Source organism: Sus scrofa, chromosome 6, assembly GCF_054392235.1.
Source record: "Sus scrofa isolate SSC_HxYL_T2T_F1_AM1 chromosome 6, Sscrofa_HxYL_maternal_Yorkshire_Landrace_v2.0, whole genome shotgun sequence".
NCBI lineage: Eukaryota > Metazoa > Chordata > Mammalia > Artiodactyla > Suidae > Sus > Sus scrofa.
The window spans coordinates 94,263,639-94,287,574 of NC_139388.1; the positions used below are offsets into that span (position 1 = coordinate 94,263,639).

The window sequence follows — 23,936 nt, forward strand, 5'->3', positions numbered from 1 at the left end:
GCCTTCTCTTTCTGAGGGGCTGGACAGCAAAACCCTTAAAGGCCTGGATTCTGAGGTTAGACCTGCAGAGTATGAATCTCAGCTCTTTCCCTTTACCAGTGGGTGACCTTAGGCATGTTATTTAACCTCTCAGTGCCTCGGCTTCCTCCTATATTAAATGGGGACATGAATAACATAGGCCTGATAGGATGATTGCAGGGATTAAGGAGTTAGTGCACACGAAGCACTTGGAACAATGTCTGGGATGGATGAGATCAGCACCTGGGAGAGAGAGCTGAATGCCAGCCCAGTGCCGAACGGATCCTTTATCCTTGCTGGATTCTTCACCTAAGACTTGACTCAGATCACCTTCTCCAGGAAGCCTTCCCTGATTCTCCCCTCCCCCTTAGGCTCCATCAGTGCCCTTCCTCCTCATCCCCACAGTATTCAGAGCATCTCTGTGTTCCTGGAGGTACTATTATATCTGATGACAAGTGTGTCATCCCCAGACGAACATGAGCTCCCTGAGGGCAGGGTTTGCTCTTTTACCTCCCCATCCCCATGCCCAGTACTGCATGCACAGTGATGATGCCCTGTAAATAGAGGATAAATGAATGGAGAAGAGGAGGAAGGTCTGGGGCATTCTGGTCACCCCAAGGGATCTGTGAGTGGGCACTGCTTTATCAAGGCTATAATATTCTTCATTCTGGTGGAACAAAGAGCTTTTCTCTGTCTGGTGATTAAGTATAATCCTGGGAGAGTGTTTAAGCTCAGGCAGAAGGTAGCAAGCTACAACCTGGGACGGCTTCGCTCTCTGCCTCTTGGGATTGATGGCTCTGGTTTCCTCTCCTAGACCCAACCCCTCAGAAGTGGGGTGCAGTTTTTGGAAACCACATTTCTTTCTCTTCTTTGGCTATCTTTCACTCAAGGTCAGCTGTGCCCTTGGCCTCCCTCCCTGGAGAGGTTCGTCGAGGGGGCACACTCACCCAGGCAGATGGGCGGTTTGCCTGTCCAGCTGCCATCTGCTTTGCAGGTGCGGTGCTCAGAGCCACCCTTGAGGGAGAAGCCTTCCTGGCAGGAATAGATGAGTGTGTAGCCCATGGAGGGCAAGTCCAGGGCCCCGACGTTGGCGTGGGTGGGTGTCTCTGGCTGTTTGCAGTGGTGAGCTGGACAAGAGGAGAGATTGCTGGGCATGGGGAGATTTGGGTCTCCAGGGGCCTCTCCTCCACTGCCCTGTCTCTCAAAGAAACATCCCTCTCCTTTCCCTCTCGCTTCCCTTTCTTGTCCAGAAACCCCTCCCCGTTCCCCCCACCGCCCCCCCATTCCCACCCCCCAACCCAACCCACCCACCCCAGCCCTGATCCGCCCCAGCCTTGATGTCAATATGAGTGGCCACGGTGGAGAGCATGTGGATACCAACTCAGTCACCCTGGGGGAGCCTAAGCCAGCAGCTCTTTTCTGGAAGAGGAGGAATTAGGGTCCAAAGCTTGCAATCTTTCATCTGTAGGACTGGCCTTGTAGTTGTTAGTATTTGCTGCCAGGGGTCAGTTCTTTCTTTTTCTTTGCTAAGGCACAGGAATTGCCTTCAAATACCAAAAAGGCTTGTGTGTGGACATATCTTCTGCAGGGCCCCAAGGGGTCAGGGGTGCAGAGAGACCAATATTGGTCCCAACGAGAAGTTGTGAGCTCCCTGTCCTTCAGAGCATTCAAGCACACCCTGGATGCCCAGCTTGGGGAGACCTTGCGTGGCCAGGAGAAGCTGTCTGGGATGCAGGCGAGCTGGGCACTCACGGACACAGTCGGGCGGGGTTCCGCTCCACGTCAGGTTGGGGAGGCAGGTCCTGGTGGTGGAGCCCTGGAGCAGGTAACCTTTCTGACAACGGAAGAGCACCGTGCTTCCAACCTGTGGTCAGGATGGAAGTTCCCACGGTCACCTTCCATCCAGCGGATGCTTCATACCCATCACTTGGCTGCTTGCTTTCCCACGACCCCCTCCCTCCCACCTTTCTGTCTCTCTGCCTGGTTAAGTCATTTATTCCTTGAGGCAGCTGATGCTATGTCTCTTCTGAGGCCTCACCCAATTCCCTGGGCCAGATCGATGCTCACGTGGGATATATCATACTCTGCTGTGGTGGACGGAGTGCCTGACTCAGAATCAGAAGATCCTGGGTCCGAGTTCTGGCTTCTACATATCCTCACGGGATGCCAGGCTGCACAAAACCTCTACACCTTAGGCTTCCTCTGTAGAGACTTGGGAGGACCATCCCTGCCACGACCACACCAGAATGTTGGGACCCTCAAATGTGATGGTGGATTTCAAAGCATTTTCTAAAATGTGAAGAACTGTGCAAAACAGAATCATACTGGGTGTGTGTCTCTTCCTTCAATGAATCTGTAAATTCTTTCAGGGCGTGTTCCCTACAGAAACCGGGCTGTGTGTTGTAAGCATCTCTTAAGCAGAATTGCCCTCCCTGCATCTCTCCCTCTGCTCCGTTGTTTCCCCACCCTCACCTTCCACAAGCTCTTCCACTGTCTGATTCAACATCCCTGCAACCACCAGCTCCATCTCTCCATCTCCAAACCAGGTGGCACAACACTGCCAAGTTGGCTTCCTAAACTGCATCTCGGCTCATGCTCTTCCCCAGCTCAAAACACTCCTGGGTTTCTCCTCGGAACTCCTTAGATTCCTTTCCACTATGCCACAACGGGAACGCCAATGCTCTAGTCTTTGCAAAATTTATTATGTGATATTTGATGCATAGTAAAGAATATATGCAACAGATATAGACGTCAATCATCATCATAAAAGGATGAGCCCACTATCTCTGGGAGTGGATTCGAACAGTGCAAGGTGAATTTTTTTTTTTTTTTAAAGGCCGCATCTGCATGTGGCATATGGAAGTTCCAGGCTAGGGGTTGAATTGGAGCTGCAGCTGCTGGCCTACGCCACAGCCACAGTCACACCAGATCTGAGCCGCTTCCTTGACTGACACTGCAGCTTGAGACAATGCCAGATCCTCAACCCACTGAGCAAGGCTGGGGATCAAACCCATATCCTCATGGAGACTATGTCGGTTCTTAACCTGCTGAGCCACAGTGGGAACTCCTCACGAGGTGAAACTGAATTTCCACTCCCTTCCTCGGTGCCAACCTGATTGTGTTTTGTACTTCATCACCTCATTCAGCAAATGGCACCTCTCTGCACCCAGCTGTGCAAATCAAAACCCTGAAGTCATCCCTGATTCCTTCCTTTCCTTCAACCCCGCAATCCAATCCGTCACCAAGTCCTCTTGGTTCTGCCTACAACGTACATCCTGACCTCTTCACCTCCCTCCATTTTCGTGGTCACTGCCCTGGCTCAGTCCCACCCTCACCTCTCTCTCCAGATGCTGCAGTAGTGGCCTATTTGTCCAAGAGCTTCCATTCCTAACCTCCTACAACTCATTCTCCCCTCAGGGTCCTGAGTGAGTGTTCAAATAATGGATCAGACTGAATCACCTTCATGTGGTTTCCCTTGATACTGAGAATAAAATCCAAGATTCTTATCATGGTCTCAAGGTCCCACATGACCCAGTCCATGCCCTACTTTCTTTTCTTTTTCTTTTTCTTTATTTCTTTATTTTTTTTTAGGGCTGCACCTGCATCATATGGATGTTTCCAGGCAAGGGGCTGAAGCAGCGCTGCAGCTGCCGGCCTACACCACAGCCACAGCAATGCCAGATCTGAGCCGTGTCTGTGACCTACACCACAGCTCACAGCAATGCCGGATCCTTAACCCACTGAGCAAGGTCAGGGATCGAACCTGCATCCTCATGGATACTGGTTGGATTCCTTTCCACTATGCCACAGTGGGATGCCAATGCCCTAAATCTTTCCAAAATTTATTACGTGATATTTGATGCGTAGTAAAGAATATATGGAACAGACACAGATGTCAATCATCATCACAAAATGGGCACCTTAAGTTGAGCCCACTTCTCAGCGTAAGGGCCAGAACACCACTGACACGGTGGTAACTGTCTTCGTGGCCCTCCTGTGCCCTCCAAGTGCAAACCACCATCTTGAATTTTGTGTTTTTCATTTCCTTGCTTAGTGGGAAAACAATTCGATTCCACATGTGTACCTAAATCTCTAAATGATGTTAAGCTCTTCTCGGTCTTAATCTTTCTAGAAATAGCATTCTGCCACCTTTGACCTTCAACACCATGTCTCCAAGATCCACCCACGTGGTGGAGAGCAATGGTTCTTGCCTTGTCACTGCTGTGTGATCCGCCATGGTGGGACCACAGCACGATTTTTCTCATGTGCTGGTAACGTGTACGAGAGCATCTCCGGGGTTGGTTTCTGTGATGACAATTTCTGGGTCCTGGGATGTGATTTAAGTTCACAAGGCAGGGACGGGTTGTTTTTAAACCCAGCCAAGCGCTTCGGCTTTACGTCCTTCTCTCTCGCTACCCTCTGGGCCACCTGGCTGGCCTGCTTTCTAATCCTGAAACCTGCAAGCCCCCCCCGCTGCCCGAGGGCTCTTCCACCCTGGTTGCTGCCTCTGCCAGCTATGCCCACCCAGCTCTGTCCAGGGCTGGCCCTTCTCATCAGGGGCACCACCGTTCTAGTTTAGGAGGCCTCTTCCCTCCCTAAGGGTCCTGAAAGAGCAACCCACCACGTCATGTCCCTTTATGTTATACCGTTTGGAGAGCGTATCGCTTTCAGAAGTGACCTTATTTATTTATTGCCATCAGCCCAGGAGCCCCCTCAGAACAGGCACTCAGGCTGTCTTATTCCCACTATATCCCTAGTGCTTAGAAATACCTCATGGCAGTAAATATTTGTTGAATATAGACTGAGTGGATAAATCACATTTGGGGGCTAGATCCCAGCCTGCCACTTACAGCTCAGTCCCTGAGACTCCCCTGGGCACTTGGTGGGCTCCAGTTCATGCTCCTGCCTGAACACACCCATCTTTTCCTGCTTCCTTCTGTTCAGTGTCCCATCCAGGCTGTCCAAAGCCTTTCCCTCTGAAGCTGATTCTGAGATGTGTCCCTGGAGCCTGGAGCCCACTGGATGGGCCCACTGGGCAGAAGCCTGCCTCCCGTGTGGCACTTGCTGGCTCCTGCCACCCTGTCTGAGCCCCGCGGGGCATGGGTGCCCTGAGGACAGAAAGTCCACCTGCCTCATTCGTTTCTGTGTGTCCGCAAACACCCTGCCCCAACCACATGGGGTTGCTGGGAAGTGGTTGTGGAGCCATGTGTGAGTCTGTTCGTCCACATCTGCTTGTTTTTTAGGTCCGCACCCGAAGCATAAGGAAGTTCCTAAGCCAGGGGTCGAATCAGAGCTGCAGCCACTGGCCTGCGCCACAGCCACAGCAACGCTGAAACCAAGCCACGTCTGCAACATACACTGCAGCTCACAGCAATGCTAGATCCTTAACGCACTGAGTGAGGCCAGAGATCGAACCTGGGCCCTCGTGTACAGTAGTCAGGTTCTTAACCCACTGAGCCACAGTGGATTCTGAGTTGAGCTGGTGGAAATGCCTGCCCATTTCTGAGGGGGCTCCTGTGCCTCCTGGCTTGAAGAAGCACTCCAGCGTCCAAGGTCCCGTCTCCCCTCGCGCTATCCTGAGGAAGGTCCCCGGGTCCTAGGAGACTGACAGTGACAGGGAGGGACAGGAGGCAGAAAGGGCCCCATCTCGGTTGACCTCATTACCTGGTAGCCCTGGGAACTGTTCTGTATCCCAAACTGCGGCATGCCAGGGTCTGCACACATGGTCAGCATCGGGTCTGGATTGCAAAACAAAGAAACAGACCGTGGTCATGGAGGCTGCCGTTGCCCCCGCTCACCCCAAGAAACAGATGGAGGGGAGCACGTGGAGTCATGTCCTGACCTCCCCGCCTTTTGGAATCTCCACCTGAGTCATGGCCTTGGCTGACCAGGTAAGTCCCGGCTGACCAGGTAAGTCCCGGCAGCCCAGGAACTCACGTCCCGTCTAAGGTGCTCAGAGGAGGACTTGCCCCTTTTGCAGATGAGATACTTAAGACAGGGAAGCAAAGTCATCATCTCAGGCCCTCCAAGAAGGATCCCCACCTGCTGGCACACACTCTGCCCCAGGTCACCTCTCACCTATGCAGCTGGGCTGGGTACCACTCCACGTCCCATCTGACTGGCAGAACCTCCGTGGAGAGCCCACCAGCACCAGAGGGGGCTGGCAGGAGAAGGAAATGGACGATCTGTATGAGAAGCCTCGGTCCTCTCTTCTCCCACGGGGTGGGACGCCGGGGTCTCCGCAGAACACAGCTGGGAAGTCGAGGAAGAAAGGCAGGTCCAAGTCGCTTTCTGGAACTCGGTCTGCTCGCCCCCCTCAACCACCCCCGCCAACCATCTCTGGTCTTTGTACTGCTTTCTTCCTGGTTGCGGGGCAGCCCTGGGTGATTACACCTGCCTCCGTGTTGCTGTGTGTTTCTTCTCCCTTCCACATTCAAGTGCTTCTTAATAATCACAGCCGAGTAATGGAGCAACATTACAGGAAGTTTAGAACATGGAGAAAAAAATAAACTATCATCCTGTGACCCAAAACACCTTTTTTTTTTGCATTTTTGTGCTCATTTCCTCCTTGTCTTTGTTTAGGTGTATGGAAACGAGTGCATGGCTGCAAACCCGACGTCCAGGTGCTGTTGACCTTGCTTTGTTCATATGATATTCTATAAACATTATCCATGTTTATGACAGCATTATTGATTATCAGCTACATTAAATTTGCAATGAGATGTTGTATCATGATTGCAGCTTATCATAACCCTCATATTAGGCATTTTCTATTATTATCGTTACACCTGGCTTTTCTTTAACTTGTACTATTTTCTTAGAGGAATTCTCTATGAGTGAACTTACGATCTTTAAAGGTTTGAGTGTGTTCACAGCTCTTAACATACTGCCAAATGTCTTTCCAAAGAGTGTGCATGTGCCCTGCAGTGAATAGTGCCTGGGTGTGTCCATTTCATTTGGTTCATCAGAGAGTGTCATTAAAAATTGGCCATGGAAGGCCAAGTTCCCCAAGACATAACTTGAAGTGTGAAGCACATTCTTCATGCTATGCTATGGTGTGTGTGTGTGTGTGTGTGTGTGTGTGTGTGTGTGTGTGTGTGTGTGTACACAGGGTCATGAGGTTTATAATCAGATGCAAAATCAAATAGAAGCCTGGCCCTGGAAGCCGGGGAACCTGGATGGACCAATTAGAAGTCAGCTAAAGGCTGAACCAGTCAGAAGTCACCACATCCAGGAAGAGGCAACTCAAAGAATAAGACATACACATGGGTGCAAAGAAAGAGCAGCTCAGTTTTGCTAATAAGCAATGTGATACCAATTAAAATGATGAGATATCTGGAGTTCCCGTGTGGCTCAGCATTGTCACTGCAGCGGTTCAGGTAGCTGCTGTGGCTCGGGTTCTACCCCTGGCCTGGGAACTTCTGCAAGCCTGGTGTGTAGATAAAAAATGAAAAAAAAAAACAAAAAAACAAACAAACAAAAAAAAACAAAAATAAAAAAGAGAGAGAGAGAGAGATTTTTTAAAACTCTTCAGGCTGGTAAATATTAAGAATATTGGCAAAATCTAAATGAGGGTGTGAGTCAAGAAATCTCATCAACTGCTGGGGTGGGGGGAGTGTAAATTGGGACGATCCTTCTAGAAGACAGTCTGGGAACATATATCAAGAAGTATAGTGTACATGCTGGTCAACCCAGCAGCCTCCCTCCTCAAACTTGACCACGAGGGTAAAGAAATACTGTTTTCAAGGCCTTTTACTGCAGAACTGCTTCTAACATGATTACACTGGAGAAACTCAAACCCAAATTCATCTCCAGTAGGAGATTAAGCTGGTTGTGGCATCTGCAAGGAAATTCTTGAAAGCCATTAAAAATGATGATGCATAGACTAGTACTTATTGATTGAACAAGGGGCTGATGGCCTAACAATGAATACAAGTTGTGAACAACATGGCTCCATACTGTTTACCGAAAATTGCATACATACCGCTAAACATGCAAAGCTGCGTGCTAACTGCGTGGAAGTAGAACGACAAGCCTAACTGGTTTTCTCTGGGAGAGAGGATTCGAGTGATTATTTCCTTCTTCTTTGTATTTTCAGATATAGTATGATTTTTTATGATAATCATAATTCATTTTAAAAAACCAATCCAGCTCTTTCTCAAGAAAAGAAGACTCACCCCAGAGACCCGCTACCTTCCTGATGCCTCCCTGGAGAAATGCAAAGGTCTAAGGGGTTAACCACGCACCAAAGGCTGCCTTTCCTGCATTCACGTTTACGGGCCCTCATCTCGGCGGAAATTTCCCAAACTGAAGCAAATTTTCAGAGATCCCCAAGCAGTGTTGTGAGCATGCTGATAGTTTTCGGCAGTGTTAAAATAAAGCCAAGCAGAAAGAAAAAAGTGGTCCTACCGTTTGTCCAAAGCATGGACACTGAGAAAACAATCCAGAGCCTGATTATGGGGCAAGACAAGAATAACTGACCTGGAACTTGCTTCTTTGGGGGACTCGGTATAGAACGAGCCCTGGAATGGACTTGAGGCTCTTTGAGACTTGAGGCTCAATTGAGCCAGGGAGATAGGAAATGACTCTCTTGCCAGAAAGTCACAGGTGCCCCAGAGTCTTTTCTGTGCAAAGTATTTTCCTTGAAGCCAGGCACGTTTCTGGCCCAGCCCCGCCTGCCCCCTCCCATCCCCATCTTTGGGTTCTAACCCATCCAGTTAACAATTTTTCAGGTTAAGAAACTCCTCCCTTGTCTCTGGCTTAACTTCCTTCCACTGTGACGTCACACAGTGACAGGAGTCAGGACTCAACTGAGATAATTCTCATATTCTTCCTTTAAAACCCCTTCGTTGGAGTTCCCTCGTGACTCAGCAGGTTAAAGGAACTGGCATTGTCACTGCTGTGGCTCTGGTTACAGCTGTGGTGCAGGTTCGATCCTTGGCCCGGGAACCCCACAGCCAAAAATTAAATACATGAGTAATAAATAAAACCCCTTCCTTCTGTAATGGTGTCCTTGCCAAAATTTCTCCCTGATTTGGGGTGTCGGGGTGAGGGCTCTCCTTCTGGACCTTCCAGCAGCAGAGCTCAGAAGAGGGTAGGGGTGGGGAGGCAGCAGATGGGTTGCCCTGGAGAACTCCCGTGAACAACTTACGGAAACACTGAGGCAGCTCTCCGGTCCAGGACCCGTTTCCCTCGCAGGTGAGCACGGCAGGCAAGGAGAGCTGGTACCCCTCCAGACAGGCGTACGTCACGCTGGAGCCCCATGTGAAGTCGGACCCCACCACTTTCCCATTGGGGACGAGCTGCGGCGGCTTGCACATGATGGCTGGGAGAGACCAAAGCAGGCTGAGTGCTGGGGCTGTCTGTCCTGGGGACACCAGGGCCGGGTTGCTGGCCCCAATGTCACGGGCCACCCTGTGCTTGCTGGGAGTCTGGGCCAGGTGGGAGGAATCAGGAACGACCCCTCTCACTTGGAGATCTTCTTTTTGCACCTTACTGCCACCCACTCCTCTCTGCAAGGCCCTCTCCTCCAGGTTCAAGACCCAGGACCTTCCCACTCCCTCCCGGCAGAGGTTCAGGGATCAATCCTTACCTTGCACATCCCCACCCCCCGCCCCCGCCCTGCCCCACATAAGATGCGAGGGCTCTGCTTCATCACCCCCTCCCTTCTGGGTGTTCGAGAACCCCGCCTGCCTTTTGTACCTCCCCTGTGTCTGTATCTGCGGGCCCCTAAACACACCTTTGCAGACTGGCTTGGTGCCATTCCACGTCCGGTCCTTGGTGCAGCTCAGCACGGTCACCCTGTGTGACTCCATCATGTAGCCAGGGACGCACTGGTAGGTCACAGTTTTGTTGTATCTGAAGTCATTGCCCAGCCGGAGGCCATTGGCTGGAATCCCAGGGTCCCCACAGTTTATGACTAGGATGAGGAGACAGAGCATCCTTCATTCCCAGCCCAGATGCCCCTTCCACCCAGCAGTCCAACACCACCCCTATCACGCCCTGCACGTGTTCGGGAAGGAAAATGGTCAGATCAAGAATGGCCTGTCTCTTTGTAGGTTTCTAGTAGGGCGCTGTCCATTCTAAGGTCCCTGCAGCCGTTTCCTTGCAAAGCTGGTCTTTGTTCCCTTGTCCCTGCCTGCGCCACACTGATACACTCCAGCAACTTGGGCTGTGAAATCCATCCGTCTTATTTAAAGCACATGCCTTGGAGTTCCCACTATGGCTCAGTGGGCTAAGAACCTGACTAGCATCCATGAGGATGTAGGTTCAATCCCTGGCCTTGCTCAGTGGGTTAAGGATCCGGCATTGCTGCAAACTGCCGTGTAGGGTGCTGTGGCTGTGCTGTATGCTGGAAGCTGCAACTCCAATTTGACCCCTAGCCCTGGAACCTCCATGTGCCATAAAAAATAAAGCCCCCACCTCTGCAACGAAGTACCCGACTTCATAAATGAGGCTGGGGTCCCAGGAGAGGGAGGTTTCCAGGTTGAAAAGCCTAAGAGATGCTAGTGGACCAGATAAGACAATTTGTCTGCTGGGAAGGGCATCTTTCCACCTGCGCTTCTGCCTGGGAAGCCTCTGTGGGGTCTGTGGCCTAGGACCTCTGCAAAGGCCCCACCTATGTTATGGTCTCAGGTGAGGGTGGGGGTTGGTGAGCTCTGGCCTCAGAACAAAAGTGAACTGGACATGGGATTTCAGAGGGAGGACTCTGAAAGGGAGAGTATTGTCAGATTCTTTCATCTGGTCACGTCCCTCCATCGGGGTCCCAGAGTGACTTGCTTTTCAAAGAAAAGGGTCTGCAGCTGCCTTTAGGAGAAGCAAGAAAGGGGAGCTCTGGGGTTACACCACGTTTGGGAGCCAGGCTGGGGTGAGGATCGGTCCACGGGAGAGAGGGAATTAACAAAGACAGCGGATGGCCGCAGCGTTCAAGTGGAAAGAGAATTAGACTGAGTACTGGGGGTTTGCCCTGAAAAAGGAAAAGAAAGCCTAAGGGACTGGTGGAGTCTAAAATAGCATCTATATATGTATACACTGTGTGTGTGTGCGTGCACATATTAATAATATACATATATACTATTAGTGCGTGTGCGTGTGTGTGTGTGTGTGTGTGTGTGTGTGTATTCTCAACCTCTCAGTCTCAGCTGTATTATCTGTAAAGTAGAACTAATAGTGTCTACTTCATGGGGTCCCAGGAAGAATCCAAAGATGTAACGCATGTGAGACAAAGCACTGAACTCAGGGGCTGTCAGGAACCACGTGCTCAGTACCTGGAGGCTATTTGTATGAGTCTTACTCAGGGTCGTGTCCCACCACGCTGGCCAGCCCTCCTAATCGCCCCAGGTCAGCCTCCTTCTTCGGCAGGGAGGAACCTGACGGCCTCGGACACCACTTGCCACAGAGCCCCGGGGACCAGGCTTCTCACCTATGCACTCGGGCTCACTGCCCGTCCAGGTGCCATTGACCGAGCAGTGCCGGCTGAGCAGGCCAGCGGCGTAGTACCCTTCCCGACACTCGTAGACGATGGAGCTGGAGAAAACCAGGCCGTCACTGAACACGACTCGGGCATTGCTTGGAGTCCCGGGGTTCCCACAAGAGATCACTAGGAAGCCGGAAGAACACATTATCCATATGAACAAGGGCAGGCATCCCTGGGGTGGGGGTGGGGGTGGGGGTGGGGGGCTGAGCGCTGCCCAGAGTGCGGACCACGTGCTACATAAGGATCCCTCGGCTTGAAACGCCCCTCATGATGCTTTCATGTCAGATCATCTCACCCTCAGGAGGGGAGGAGAGACCTGTAGGGATTTTTTTCTGATTTCTTAAAAGTGAAGACTCTTATTACCACACTTAAAATTTAAATGATTCCTTAATATCACCAAATATCCAATCGGTGCTTCGTTTCCCTCAACCATCTCTCTCTCTTTTTATAGTTAATTTGTTAGAACCACCACCCAAATAGGGGCTGCATGTGACATTTGGTTGGCGAATCTCTTGGACTCTGAACCCAGAGGTTATTGGATTACCCTCTCCTATAGTTTATCTGTTGCAGAAATTAGGACATTTATCCAGTAGAATTTCCCACTGCCTGGATATACTAACAGCCCCAGGGAGGCCTTGTTCAGCGTGCTCTTTTGTCCCCTGTAGTTTCTGTAGTCAAATTCTACTTTTTGTTTTTTTGCTTTTTGGTCTTTTTAGAGCTGCACCTGAGATATATGGAGGTTCCCAGGCTAGGGGTCGAATCAGAGCTTCAGCGGCTGGCCTACTCCACAGCTACAGCAACACAGGATCCGAGCTGCATCTGCGACCCACACCACAGCTCAAGGCAATGCTGGATCCTTAACCCACTGAGCAAGGCCAGGGATTGAACCCGCATCCTCATGGATACTAGTTGGATTTGTTACCGCCGAGCCACAGTGGGAACTCCCAAGTTCTGCGTTTTGGCAAAGGTACTGCAGGCAGCTTTGCGTCTTTCCTACTGCATCGCATTAGGAGGCACAGAATGTCTAGTTTCCTTATTCATGGAGTTGAGACTGATCAGTGGGTCATAAATTTATGATGCTGATCTGGCATCATAAATTTCCTATGAGTTTTCACTTAATGGTTTTAACAGAAATTGAATATTGTTGACCAGATTTGTTATTTCATTAGGGGATAGAAATGGTGACATTTCCATAATTCTTCCTGCTTTAGCACCCCATTGTCAACTACTTGTTTACTGTGAAATAGAGTTCATGCAGGAAGGATAATGTTTGATTTTTTTTTTTTTTAAAGTCAGACATCAGAATGATGATGAGTTGGTTCCCTAGCAAGCGCCAAAGGGTGACTAACAATCATTTGAATTCATGGATTTAAATTTATTTGCTAGTTGTCACCTGTTGCCACCTCTATTCTTGTTGATGCTCAAATTAACCCATCTTTGGCTAGTGGGAGACCCTTCAAGTTGGCTCCTGAGTTCCTTTGATTCGACCCTGTTATATTTGGTAGATTCCTTGCTGGAGGGACACGATGTTCCATGCTTATCTTGTATATTTCCTGCCCCAGTTATGGAATCAGTCACTTTTCTAAAGATCTCTGGTTCCTTGGAATAGAGAATGGATATAAAAACTACAGTCTGGAACTCCAGAGCCATGAATTCAAATGATTGTTAGTCACCGTCACGTAGGTCACAGATGTGGCTCATATCCAGTGTTCCCAATGGCTGTGGCACAGGCTGGCAGCTGCAGCTCTGATTTGACCCCCTAGCCTGGGAACTTCCATATGCTACAGGTGTGGCACAAAAAGAAAAAAAAAAGTCTACCATTAAAAAAATTATGGTGAAAGAGAAAGACAAATACCATATGATATCACTTATATGTGGAATCTAAAATATGGCACAATGGAACCTTTCCACAGAAAAGAAACTCATGGACTTGGAGAATAGACTTGTAGTTGCCAAGGCGGAGGGGGAGGGAGTGGGATGGATTTGGAGTTTGGGGTTAATAGATGCAGGCTATTGCCTTTGGAATGCATTAGCAATGAGATCCTGCTGTGTAGCCCTGGGAACTCTGTCTAGTCACTTAAGATGGAACATGTAAGTGAGAAAAAACAATGTATACATGTATGTGTAACCGGGTCACCATGCTGTACATTAGAAAAATAAATAAATAAAAGGTAAAAAAAATTATGGTGTAATAAGTGCTATACTTGAAGGAATAAAAGCACTAATAAGGTAACAGTTTAATGGGGCTAAGATAAGAATTGGAGTAGAGCCCCGAAAAGTAAGTGGGAGCTTGTCAAGGGAAGTCACAAAGAGCTATGTACCTGTTGTGCACACACGCACACACACTCATTCAACAAATATTTGCTTCCTAGTCGAAACTCTTAGCCACCCACTTTCTGTTCCCTGAACACTCCTGACATGGTGGCTAACTCCATCCTGGGACCTGAGTGGCAACAAAGGGGACCTGGGCACAGTGGATATTGGAGACTATACTAAATTCTCCCCTTGCCGATACACTCCCCACTATCACAAACCTCTCTTACTATGCCTACAAAGTCCTATCAAAACTAACTGCATCCCCAGAAAGGCAGGACTTTGGAGAGACAAGTGAGAGTGGGCACCGATTCCTTCTATATCACTTCCTGGGAAGGCGTCCCCTGATCATGGGCCAGGGCACCTCCCTCTGCTCTGCAGGGCTACGCCACATCTCAATTTCATGCAGCCCATTCTCTATGGACAAAAACCCACTGCCTTTTATCTCTGTAGCTTCCTTCCTCTGGAATTTTTTCTCTGGTGATTTTTAGTCCTTGTGGGACTTATAATCCATTGATCCTACCACTTTTTCACTGCCTCTTATGCATAAACCCATTCCATCCTTACCCAACTTGGATGCCAAGGTCCCTCACCCTCATTGTTTTGTGTGTACACCCTCATCTCCCCTTTGCCACTTTCTGCCAATGTCTTAATCCCTTAACAAAACCCCGACCTTACGCCTAATGCTTCATCCATCCTGTGCCTGCATCTATAAGCAAAATGTGTTTGAACAAACACCCAGACCAGTGCTGACTACTGTCCCTCTAAGTTAATGGCTCTTAACTTAATGAGGCTTCTGTGCTGCCTGGTAATTCCATCTTTCCCTATTTCCCTATTTCATGCCCACATCTCCTCTGCTAGGTGATGACTTCACACTGCGTCCTTCCCCTTCCAACACTTTCTCACTCAATCTTACTCTTAGTTGTTGAACTGCTTCCTAAGGAGGAGAGTGCTATGCAGGCTGTATTTGAGTGAGAGAGAGAGAGAGAGAGGGAGGGAGGAAGGGAGAGAGAGAGCGACAGCACAATTTGAAGAGCAGCTACAAAAAGACAGACACTGGGGAGACAGATTTTTAAAAAGAGCTTGTTGGGAGTTCCTGTTGTGGCTCAGCAGTAATGAACCCAACTAGTATCCATGAAAACACAGGTTTGATCCCTGGCCTCACTAAGTGGGTTAAGTATCTGGCATTGCCATGAGCTGTGGTGTAGGTGAGTATCTGGCACTGCCGTGAGCTGTGGTATAGGTTGCAGACACTGCTCGGATCTGGCGTTGCTGTGGCTCTGGTGTAGGACGGCGGCTATAGCTTCCATTGGACCCCTAGCCTGGGAACCTCCATATGCCATGGGTGTGGCCCTAAAAAGACAAAATAAATAAATACATAAATATTAAAAATAATAAAAAGTGTGGGGGGTTTTTTGTTTGTTTTTGCTTTTTTTTCCTTTGGAAGTTTAGGAATGTGTGGAAAGATATAATTTTGCCCACTGGGGCTACCTCAGGAAACGTCATGAAGGGCTTATATTACTTTTAAAGGGTTTTTAAAAAATTGGATTTGTATTGTTTTTGCCTTTTTTTTTTTTTTTTTTGTCTTTTAGGTTGAATCGGGGCTGTAGCTGCCGGCCTACGCCACGGCCACAGCAACTTGGGTTCCGAGTCGAGTCTGTGACCTATGCCACAGCTCAGGGCAACACGGGATCCTTAACTCACTGAGCAAGGCTGGGGATTGAACCTGTGTCCTCATGGATGCTAGTCAGATTTGTTAACCACTGAGCCATGACGGACTCCTGGATTTGTATTTCTTTTGGCACTTTGGATGCTATTTAAACACAGTGTTTTCCCTTAAACGGGAAGCTCCAAGAGGGCAAGGGGTGTCTGTCTCCAGGACTGTTGTGTCTCCAGCACATACTACGTAGTATTAGGCACACAGCTGTTGAATGAAACTATATGGGAAATAAATGAATAAATGCACTAAACTTAGTTTACCCTGGTTTCTTCCCGTCTTAGGTTAGGGTTGGGAGTATGTTTGCCTTTGGATTACGAGTGAGAATGAATGTGAACCATCTGTTGATGTCTACTATTCACCAGGCCAAGGGTTCAAATGGGGCCCTGGATTTTATCCGTGCCTGTGAGGGCAGGTGCTTCGCGTATGAGCACGGGGGAGGAGCCTGGGCGCAGGCAAGGGGGAAAGAAGAATGGTCGTATGCATTACCTCCACACTCAGGCTGGGTGCCGCTCCACGAGCCGTTGGCTTGACAAGTTCGCTCTGACGATCCCCGGAGCACATGGCCAGCGTCACAGCTGAAGCGCATCAGGCTGCCCGGCGCAAAGCTGTCCCCCAAACGGATGCCGTGGGCTGGGGTGCCAGGGTCACCACAAATTCCCACGCTCGTGCCTATGGACCAGAACCCCCCCGACAGTGTTTATAGCATGGAAGGAAAGGGAAGGGAGGACTGGGAGGGAGAAAGATGCAGGCCACTGCTAAGAGGAGGCAGTGGGCCCTAAGGATGCGGGCAGTGAGACGGATTGTGCGTCTAGCTCAAGTCGCTGGACAGGTGCCTGCCTTAGTCATTAGTCCTCAGCACTCGGTGGTCAAAGAACACAGAAGTCTGAGGTCATGGATGAGTCCCTGGGGGCCACGTGGCAAGGGCAGAAAGAAGGCAGAGGGATGACTCTGTGGGGGACGTCATACCTTCTGTTCTTTGGCCTGTGCCAGTGTGGAGTGTCCCAGCTGGCCTTCTCCCTTTCCCGTCTTCTCCACTAGCAGCCTCTCCCTTCCCAGGTCCACTGTCTTAGGTGCTCAACTTCTCCAGCCTGAACTACATTGAAGGAGCCTCCTAACTAGTGTCCCTTCCTCTTAACCTTTTCCTCTAAGCCCCATGAGGAGATACATTCACACCAAAGAGACTGGACAAAGGCATGTTTGGAAGGGTGTGGGGATGGGAAATGCATGCCTTTCTTCTTTGGAACACTTCTTCCCCTTCGAACGTGCTCGGAAGATGATTCAGGAGGCCTCCGTATGCATGATCCTTGCCTTCCCCATGCCAGTCTCCCTAAGACACTTCCAACAGAAGCCCAAACAGAAAGGAGTCTGGGGCTCGCTTCACAGGCCATAGGAGTCCCAGTATAGTCCTGTCTGGCTCATGACCTGGGCGATTAGTGAGATTAGTAGGCTCACCTCGAAGAAGAGAAATTTGTAGGGGTGCTAATTTATTTGTTTCTGTGGGGACAATACAATTTCCAATGTTTTGTATTGCTATGATATTACAGATGAATTTCTGGACCCTAGGGTGTGGGGGCTTCCGTATTTCCCTGCATTCGCTGTGTTGATAACATCTGTCCCCGTCCCCATAGAGATTAGCAGTTAAAGAAATTCATTCATAGGAAAAGTCCGGGGACTGGTGTGTTAGCACTTTGGGAAGAACTACATTCCACCAGGCAGCGAGGATGCTGGACAAATGGGAGAGGCAGCGATGTAGAAAGGGAAGTAGGCTGGGGCCCAGGAGTCCCCAACAGGGAAGGAGACAATACAGCAGTGGGTTGGGACCTGGGCTGAACCACAGGAAGACTTGGGCTATTCCCGGGACCTCATGGAAATAAGTGTCTGGACATGACTCTGGCCATAGGTGACCTCACAAAGTGTCTCCTCACTAGGTTTGCAATTTCTCTTTTTGTGCTTTTTAGGGCCACAACCATAGCACATGGAAGTTCCTGGGCCAGGAGTTGAACTGGAGCAGCAGCTGCTACTTATGCCACAGCCACAGCAACACCAGGTCCAAGATGAGTCTGCGACCTACACCTCAGCTCACAGCAACAGTGGATTCTTAACCCACTGAGTGTGGCCAGGGATCAAAGCCGCATTCTCATGGATACTAGTCAGGTTCCTAACCCGCTGAGCCACAGTGGGAACTCCCAGTTTTGCAATGTCTTGGAAGTACAGACTTGACCAGAGCTGACTAAAGGGATGAATGGGAGCTCAGACCACCAAGGACTAAAGTCCAGTTGGGACCTCTGATACCTGTGCTCAAAAGGTTGGCCTCCCTCCATCCATCTGTCACACTCACACCTCAGGAGCTCACCCATCTCCATCAGTCAGGTCAGACCCCTCTCCCCGACACCAGGCCCCCGTACCTGAGCAGTGGGGGAGGGAGCCAGTCCAGTGTCCGTCCAGCCCACACATGCGGGTGGCGTTTCCCACCAGAGTCCGTTTGCCCATGCAGCTGTAACGCACGACCGCCCCCACGGTATAGCTGTCCCCCGACATCTGGGAATGGGGCGGGATGCCCGGGTGGCCACAGGACACCACTGTGGGGAAGAGCGAACATCTCAGCGATTCGGTACAGGGATGGGTCATTATCACGGGACACATGCTGGGCTTTTCAGAGCGACAGACAGAGAAGAAGAGAAACCTTCTCCTGGCACACTTCCTGCTGCCACACCCACCAGCATCAGCAAATGATGCTGACCCACCTAGCTGCCTTGTTTCCATGTCTGTGAAATGCACAGCAACACCTGTTGTTTTAAGTGTTAAGTGAGATAATACATGTGAAACTGCTCAGCACATAGCAGGAACACCATCATACGTGTTTCTTCTCTTCCTTGCCTCTTGTGCTCACCTCTGCCTATTTCCTCATGGCCGTAGGACATACTAAGTTGTCTCTTGCAGAAAGGTGGTATGTATAGTGAAACAGAAAGCAGATGCATGATCTGTCATCCTAGAACCATCCATATGTACCGCTGGAGCCAGAATGAGGACCAGTTATTGTCCTTTCCAACTGCATCTTACATCAGTTGTCTCCAGCTTGTCCCCTTTAGTCCCCTTTGCTGAAACACCAGAGTCTGATGGCGGAAACCAGTGATAAGGCTGGAGTCGAGGTGTACAGGCCAGGGCAGAACATACTGTCAATGTCGCTGGCTTTGCCTTCCCAGTGTTCTTGCTACAGGTGGATCCCAGGCTCTTTCACTTACTCAACACATACGCATCGAGCGCCTGTCATGTGCAAGGTGCTGTTTTGTGTTTGGGGAAATCCAGTTCCTACTTTCATGGAACTTTTATTCGAGTGGGGCAGAGCGACCACGGATAAGAAAATAGGTAAATAGGTACTTTTAGGGGGTGCCCTGAAGGAAAATGAAGCTGCATCAGGGAAAGAGTGCTCAGGTGTGGGATGAGGGAGCTGTTTTTGAGTAGGGGGGTCAGGGAAGACCTCCTGAGGAGGTGACATTTGAGCAGCGCATTAGGTGACGTGGAAAGGTCAGCCACGTAAGATCTGGGAGGAGAGCATTCTAGGGGAAGGGGCAGCAAGCGTAAAAGCCCAGAGGTCAGAATGAGCCTGGGGTGTTTGAGGAGTGGCAAGAAGGCCAGGGTTGTTAGAATAGAAGTGAGCAAGGAAAGAAGAGAAGAAGACATGAGTGGAGAGGTTGCTAGGAGCCAGAGCACCGCACAGAATCCGGATTTTAGTGTAAGTGTGAGGGATGCCACTGGAGTGATATGATCCGATTTACATTTTTTTTTTTTTTTTTTGGTCTTTTTCTAGGGCCGCACCCACGGCACATGGAGGTTCCCAGGCTAGAGGTCTAATCAGAGCTGTAGCCGCCGGCCTACACCACAGCCACAGCAATGCCAGATCTGAGCCACGTCTGTGACCTACCCCACAGCTCATGGCAATGCCAGGTCCTTGACCCGCTGAGCAAGGCTAGGGATCGAACCTGCAACCTCATTGTTCCTAGTCAGATTCGTTAATCACTGAGCCATGACAGGAACTCCTGATTTACATTTTAACATGATCATTCTGGCTACTGTGTGGAGAACATTCTAAGGGCGAGGCAAGAAAGAGGGGGCTGTGGCAGTAGTTCAAGAAGAGATGATAGTGATTTGGACGGACTGAACTCTGGGGTCTGGTATGCAAGCGAGGAGGATACGTACTCTGGGGACCAAAGGGCTGACTATGTGCAAAGACACGGTTCCCCATTCCAGACAAGCCTGCCACTCCTGCCACGCCCAGGGGCGGAGTCTCTTAGTTCCTTCCTCCTTAAATCTGGGCTGGCCTGTGACTTGCTTTGATCCACAGAATGCAGTGGAATGAGGTTTTAGGAATTCAGAGCTCCGGCTTAAGAGATCTTTTAACTTCCTCTTTTTCTCTAGGAGCTCAGCCTCCAAGGAAAGAAGACCAATCATCCTTCTGGAGAGAGTGGCCAGTGAGTGGGGCCACTTGGAGGAGAACCGACAGCAGCAAGTCCTCAAAGATGTAGGTGGGGCCATTTTGGAGCCTCCAGTCCTAGATGAACCACGTTGGGTGCACATGAGCCAGTCCTGCCGTGATGGTTCACTTTATGTGTCAACTTGGTTAGGCTACAGGATGCCCAGAAGTTTGGTCAAACATTATTCTGGGTGTATCCAGGAGGGTTTCTGAATGAGCCTAACATCTAAATTGGTAGACTGAGTCAAGCAGACTGCCCACCCCCTGTGGTCAGGCCTCATCCAGTCTCTTGAAGGCCTGAATAGGACAAAAATCCTTCCTCTGCCTGTCTTGGAGCTGGGATATTCCAGCTGGGATATTCCTCTGCCCGGGGGCTCAAGTCTGGACTGGAATTCATACCATTGGCTCTCCTACTCCTCAGGCTTTCAAGTTCAGACTGGAGCAATGCCATTAGCTCTCCATCAAGTCTCCAGCTTGCCCAGTGCAGATCTTAGGACTTTCTCAGCTCCTTGATTGTGAGAGCTATTTCCTTATTATATACCTACGTACCTATATCGGTATCTATAAGAGAGTGGGTCATATGATTATAATATACATTATATACCTATATTGAGAAATAGATGGCTCATGGATTCTATAGATACAAATACATTGATATAACTCTTACTTCTCTATATCTATGATAGATAGAGACCTTATTACATATTTATATATACTATCTATCTATAAAATATATGTAAGTAATATATATCCTATTAGTTATTGGTTCTTTTTCTCTGGAGAACCCGGATAACACATCTTCCCTAAATTTCTGATCTTCAGAATCAGGAGAAAACAAACACAGATGCTATTTTAAATTTTGAGATGCTTATTACACAGCAATAAGCAACTGATAGAGTGAATTTCAAGGATTATACTATTTATTCCTTAAGACAATCCTATGAGGTAGGCACCATTTTTTTTTATCTTCACCTTCTTGATAAGGAAAATGAGGCATGGTGAGGCAAAGTAACTTACCCAAGGTCACAGACCTGTTCAACACTAGAATTATTTCTTGGAAACCAGGCAGACTGACTCTAGAAGCCACACTCTTAAATACTAGAATTGACTCTCTCCTGCAGTACTGTTTAATACTACCAATGAATTCTCTCCTTTTGGAAAGAACGGAGCCCCCAATTATAATTTAAATAGTTTTATGACTGTTTACTAGAAATTTCTGGGCTTCTAGAAATTGCCCAATTTTAACTCTCTAATGATTTTTCAAACAAATTCTTTTTTAATGGAAGTTCAACACGCATCCAGAAGAACACAATCATAACGAGTAGTCACAAAGTGAACTACTTATATAACTTAGAGAACTACCACCCAGATCAAGAAAAGAATATCACCAGCACCTCAGAAGCCTCTCTCGCCCTCTACCGATCACGACCTCTCTTCTTCCCTCATCAAATCAAACTATCAGCTTGACTTGGAACACCAGGAATTAGTTTGCCTGCCCTTGAATTTTCTATAAAGTCACATAGTAGATATTCTTTTGTATTGGCTTCTTTCCCTCAACTTCTTTCACTCAGTATGTCTGTGGAGTTCCCGTTGGGGTGCAGTAGAAACAAATCGACTAGTATCCATAAGGATGTGGATCCGATCTCCAGCCTCACTCAGTGGGCCCAGGATCTGGTGTTGCCATGAGCTGTGGTGTAGGCTGACAGTTGCAGCTCCAATTCAGCCCCTAGCCTGGGAACTTCCATATGCCTTGGGTGTGGCCCTAAGAAGCAAAAATTAATAAATAAATAAGAGTAAAAGCTTCCCCCACCACCACCCCGTATGTCTGTGTGTAGCAGTAGTTCATTATCACTGCACTATACCGGGGATTGGTAAATGTTTTTTTTAAGGGTCCAGACAGTAACTATTTTAGGTTTTGAGGCTATGTGTGGTCTCTGTTGTATATTCTTCTGTTTGTTTTTTTGGGTACAATATTTTAAAAATATTAAAAAAAAAAACTTTCTAAGCTCAAAGAGCAATACAATAAATAGGCTGTAGCCTAGATCTGGTGCAGCAGCCAAAGTTTGCTGACCTCTGCTATACAGTATAGTTTGTGTTAGTTATCTATTGCTGTGGAACAAATTGCCCCAACAATAAACATTTATTATTGACCATGGTTTCTATGGTTCAGGAATTTGGGAGAGGCTTAGCAGGTGGTTCTGACTCAGAATTCCTCATGATTAGAGTTCCTCCTATGGTGCAATGAGATCCATAGCATCTCTGTAGCAGTAGGACAGAGGTTCAATCCCTGGCCCAGCACAGGAGGTTAAAGGATCTGGTGTTGCCAACTGCTGCTTGGATCTGATCCCTAGCCCAGGAATTCCCTATGCTGTGGGGTGACCAATAAATAAATAAACAAATAAATAAATTCCTCATGAGATTACAGCCAGGATGTTGACTGTGGGTGCATTTATCTGAAGGCTTGACTGGCTGCCCCCAGAGTGACTGGCCCAATATAGGAGGTATGGGTCACTGAGGCTGTCTTCAAGTTTATGCCACATTTTATTCACCCACTTCCTGTTGATGGCCTTTTGGGTTATTTATAGTTTTGGACTCTTACGAATGATGCTGATAAGACATTTCTCTTCATTTCTTTTGTGTTCACATGTACACACTCATGTGGGCTACCAGTAATGATTTCTGTGACAGCAGTTGGCTATTGTTCTGACGTTCTTATCTGGTTTCAAAATGTTTCTTTGGGGAATTTGAGGGTAGTGTTAAATTATGGTAATACCTCATAACCTCTGAAATTGCAATGCCTGAAATTGTTTTTTTTTTTTGTTACTGGCTTGATCTAGATTACTTGGGTGTCTGTAAAATGAGCAACTGGAATATACTCTATTGTTTTATTTCCTTCCTGTGGTTTGTTTTAAAGGAGGAAGAAGTCAACAATAATAATGCTTGTGAAAAAAGAAAAAAATGATGACAATACAATTTGGCTGCTGTGGAGAAGGAAAAACAAGAAAAGGACATATGATAACAATAAAGAGAAACTTCTTACATTCAGTGTACATTTGCGTAAAAATCTGGGAGGCGAAGAACAAAGACAAGTTGAAAAGCTTCCACTGCATTTCTCAGTTTGTCAGTATAAAAAAATTAATGTTTTTAGCGCTCAGGCCCATGTCCAAATGGGAATCTCTTAGGCTCATTCCAATTTCTGCAGTGGCTTCCTAGCTGCTAACTGCATATTAAGCTTAAACATGTATATAAAAATAGGCAAGACAGATATTTAGCATTCCTAATAGTAGCAGATTTTCTTGCATTACACAGAATAGATATATATCAGGGGATTGTGAAACAATAAAATGGTAATTAAGCAAAAACCAGTAACACAAATTCATGTTTGGGTGTGGGCTACACTGAGTCCCAGGGCAAAATAAAAAGGACCCCCACACTGGTGCATAAACCCTAAGTAGGAGAGTTGTACTTGTATCTTTTCCAATTTCTCTGGATAGAGGTCCAGGATAGGGATGTCTAGTTCATATGGTAGTTCTGTTTTTAGTTTTTTGAGGAACCTCATACTGGTCTCCACAGCAGTTGCACCAATCTACATTCCCATCAACAGTAAAAGAGGGTTCCCTTTCCCTGCAGCACATGTCAATAGGCAAGATATGGAAGCAACCTAAATGTCTGTTGACAGATGAATGGATAAAGAGGTGGTACATACATACAATGGAATACTAGCCATAAAAGAGAATGAAATAATGCCATTTGCAGCAACATGGATGGACCTAGAGATTATTGTACTAAGTGAAGTAAGTCAAACAGAGAAAGACAAGTGTCATATGATATCACTTATATGTGGAATCTAAAAAAATGGATACAAATGAACTTATTTGCAGAACAGAAACAGACTCATAGACTTTGAAAACAAACTTATGGTTACCAAAGGGGCCAGG

General features: G+C 48.2%; 1 protein-coding gene across 13 annotated transcripts in view; it reads right to left on the reverse strand.

Moving 5' to 3' along the window:
• CSMD2 (CUB and Sushi multiple domains 2) overlaps nucleotides 1–23,936 on the reverse strand; it is a 646,878-nt gene that overhangs the window by 18,695 nt on the left and 604,247 nt on the right. For 10 of the 13 annotated variants that reach the window (XM_084963751.1, XM_084963750.1, XM_084963749.1 and 7 more), the window contains 9 exons: nucleotides 17,933–18,106; nucleotides 16,014–16,196; nucleotides 11,441–11,617; nucleotides 9,758–9,937; nucleotides 9,170–9,343; nucleotides 6,097–6,270; nucleotides 5,683–5,756; nucleotides 1,771–1,882; nucleotides 966–1,145 (listed from right to left, as the gene is read on the reverse strand). The exons of the other annotated variants lie outside the window; for them this stretch is intronic. In XM_084963751.1, the coding sequence (XP_084819877.1) occupies nucleotides 966–1,145; nucleotides 1,771–1,882; nucleotides 5,683–5,756; nucleotides 6,097–6,270; nucleotides 9,170–9,343; nucleotides 9,758–9,937; nucleotides 11,441–11,617; nucleotides 16,014–16,196; nucleotides 17,933–18,106 (1,428 nt within the window). The remainder of the gene's footprint in view (nucleotides 1–965; nucleotides 1,146–1,770; nucleotides 1,883–5,682; nucleotides 5,757–6,096; nucleotides 6,271–9,169; nucleotides 9,344–9,757; nucleotides 9,938–11,440; nucleotides 11,618–16,013; nucleotides 16,197–17,932; nucleotides 18,107–23,936) is intronic. 13 annotated transcript variants of the gene reach the window in all.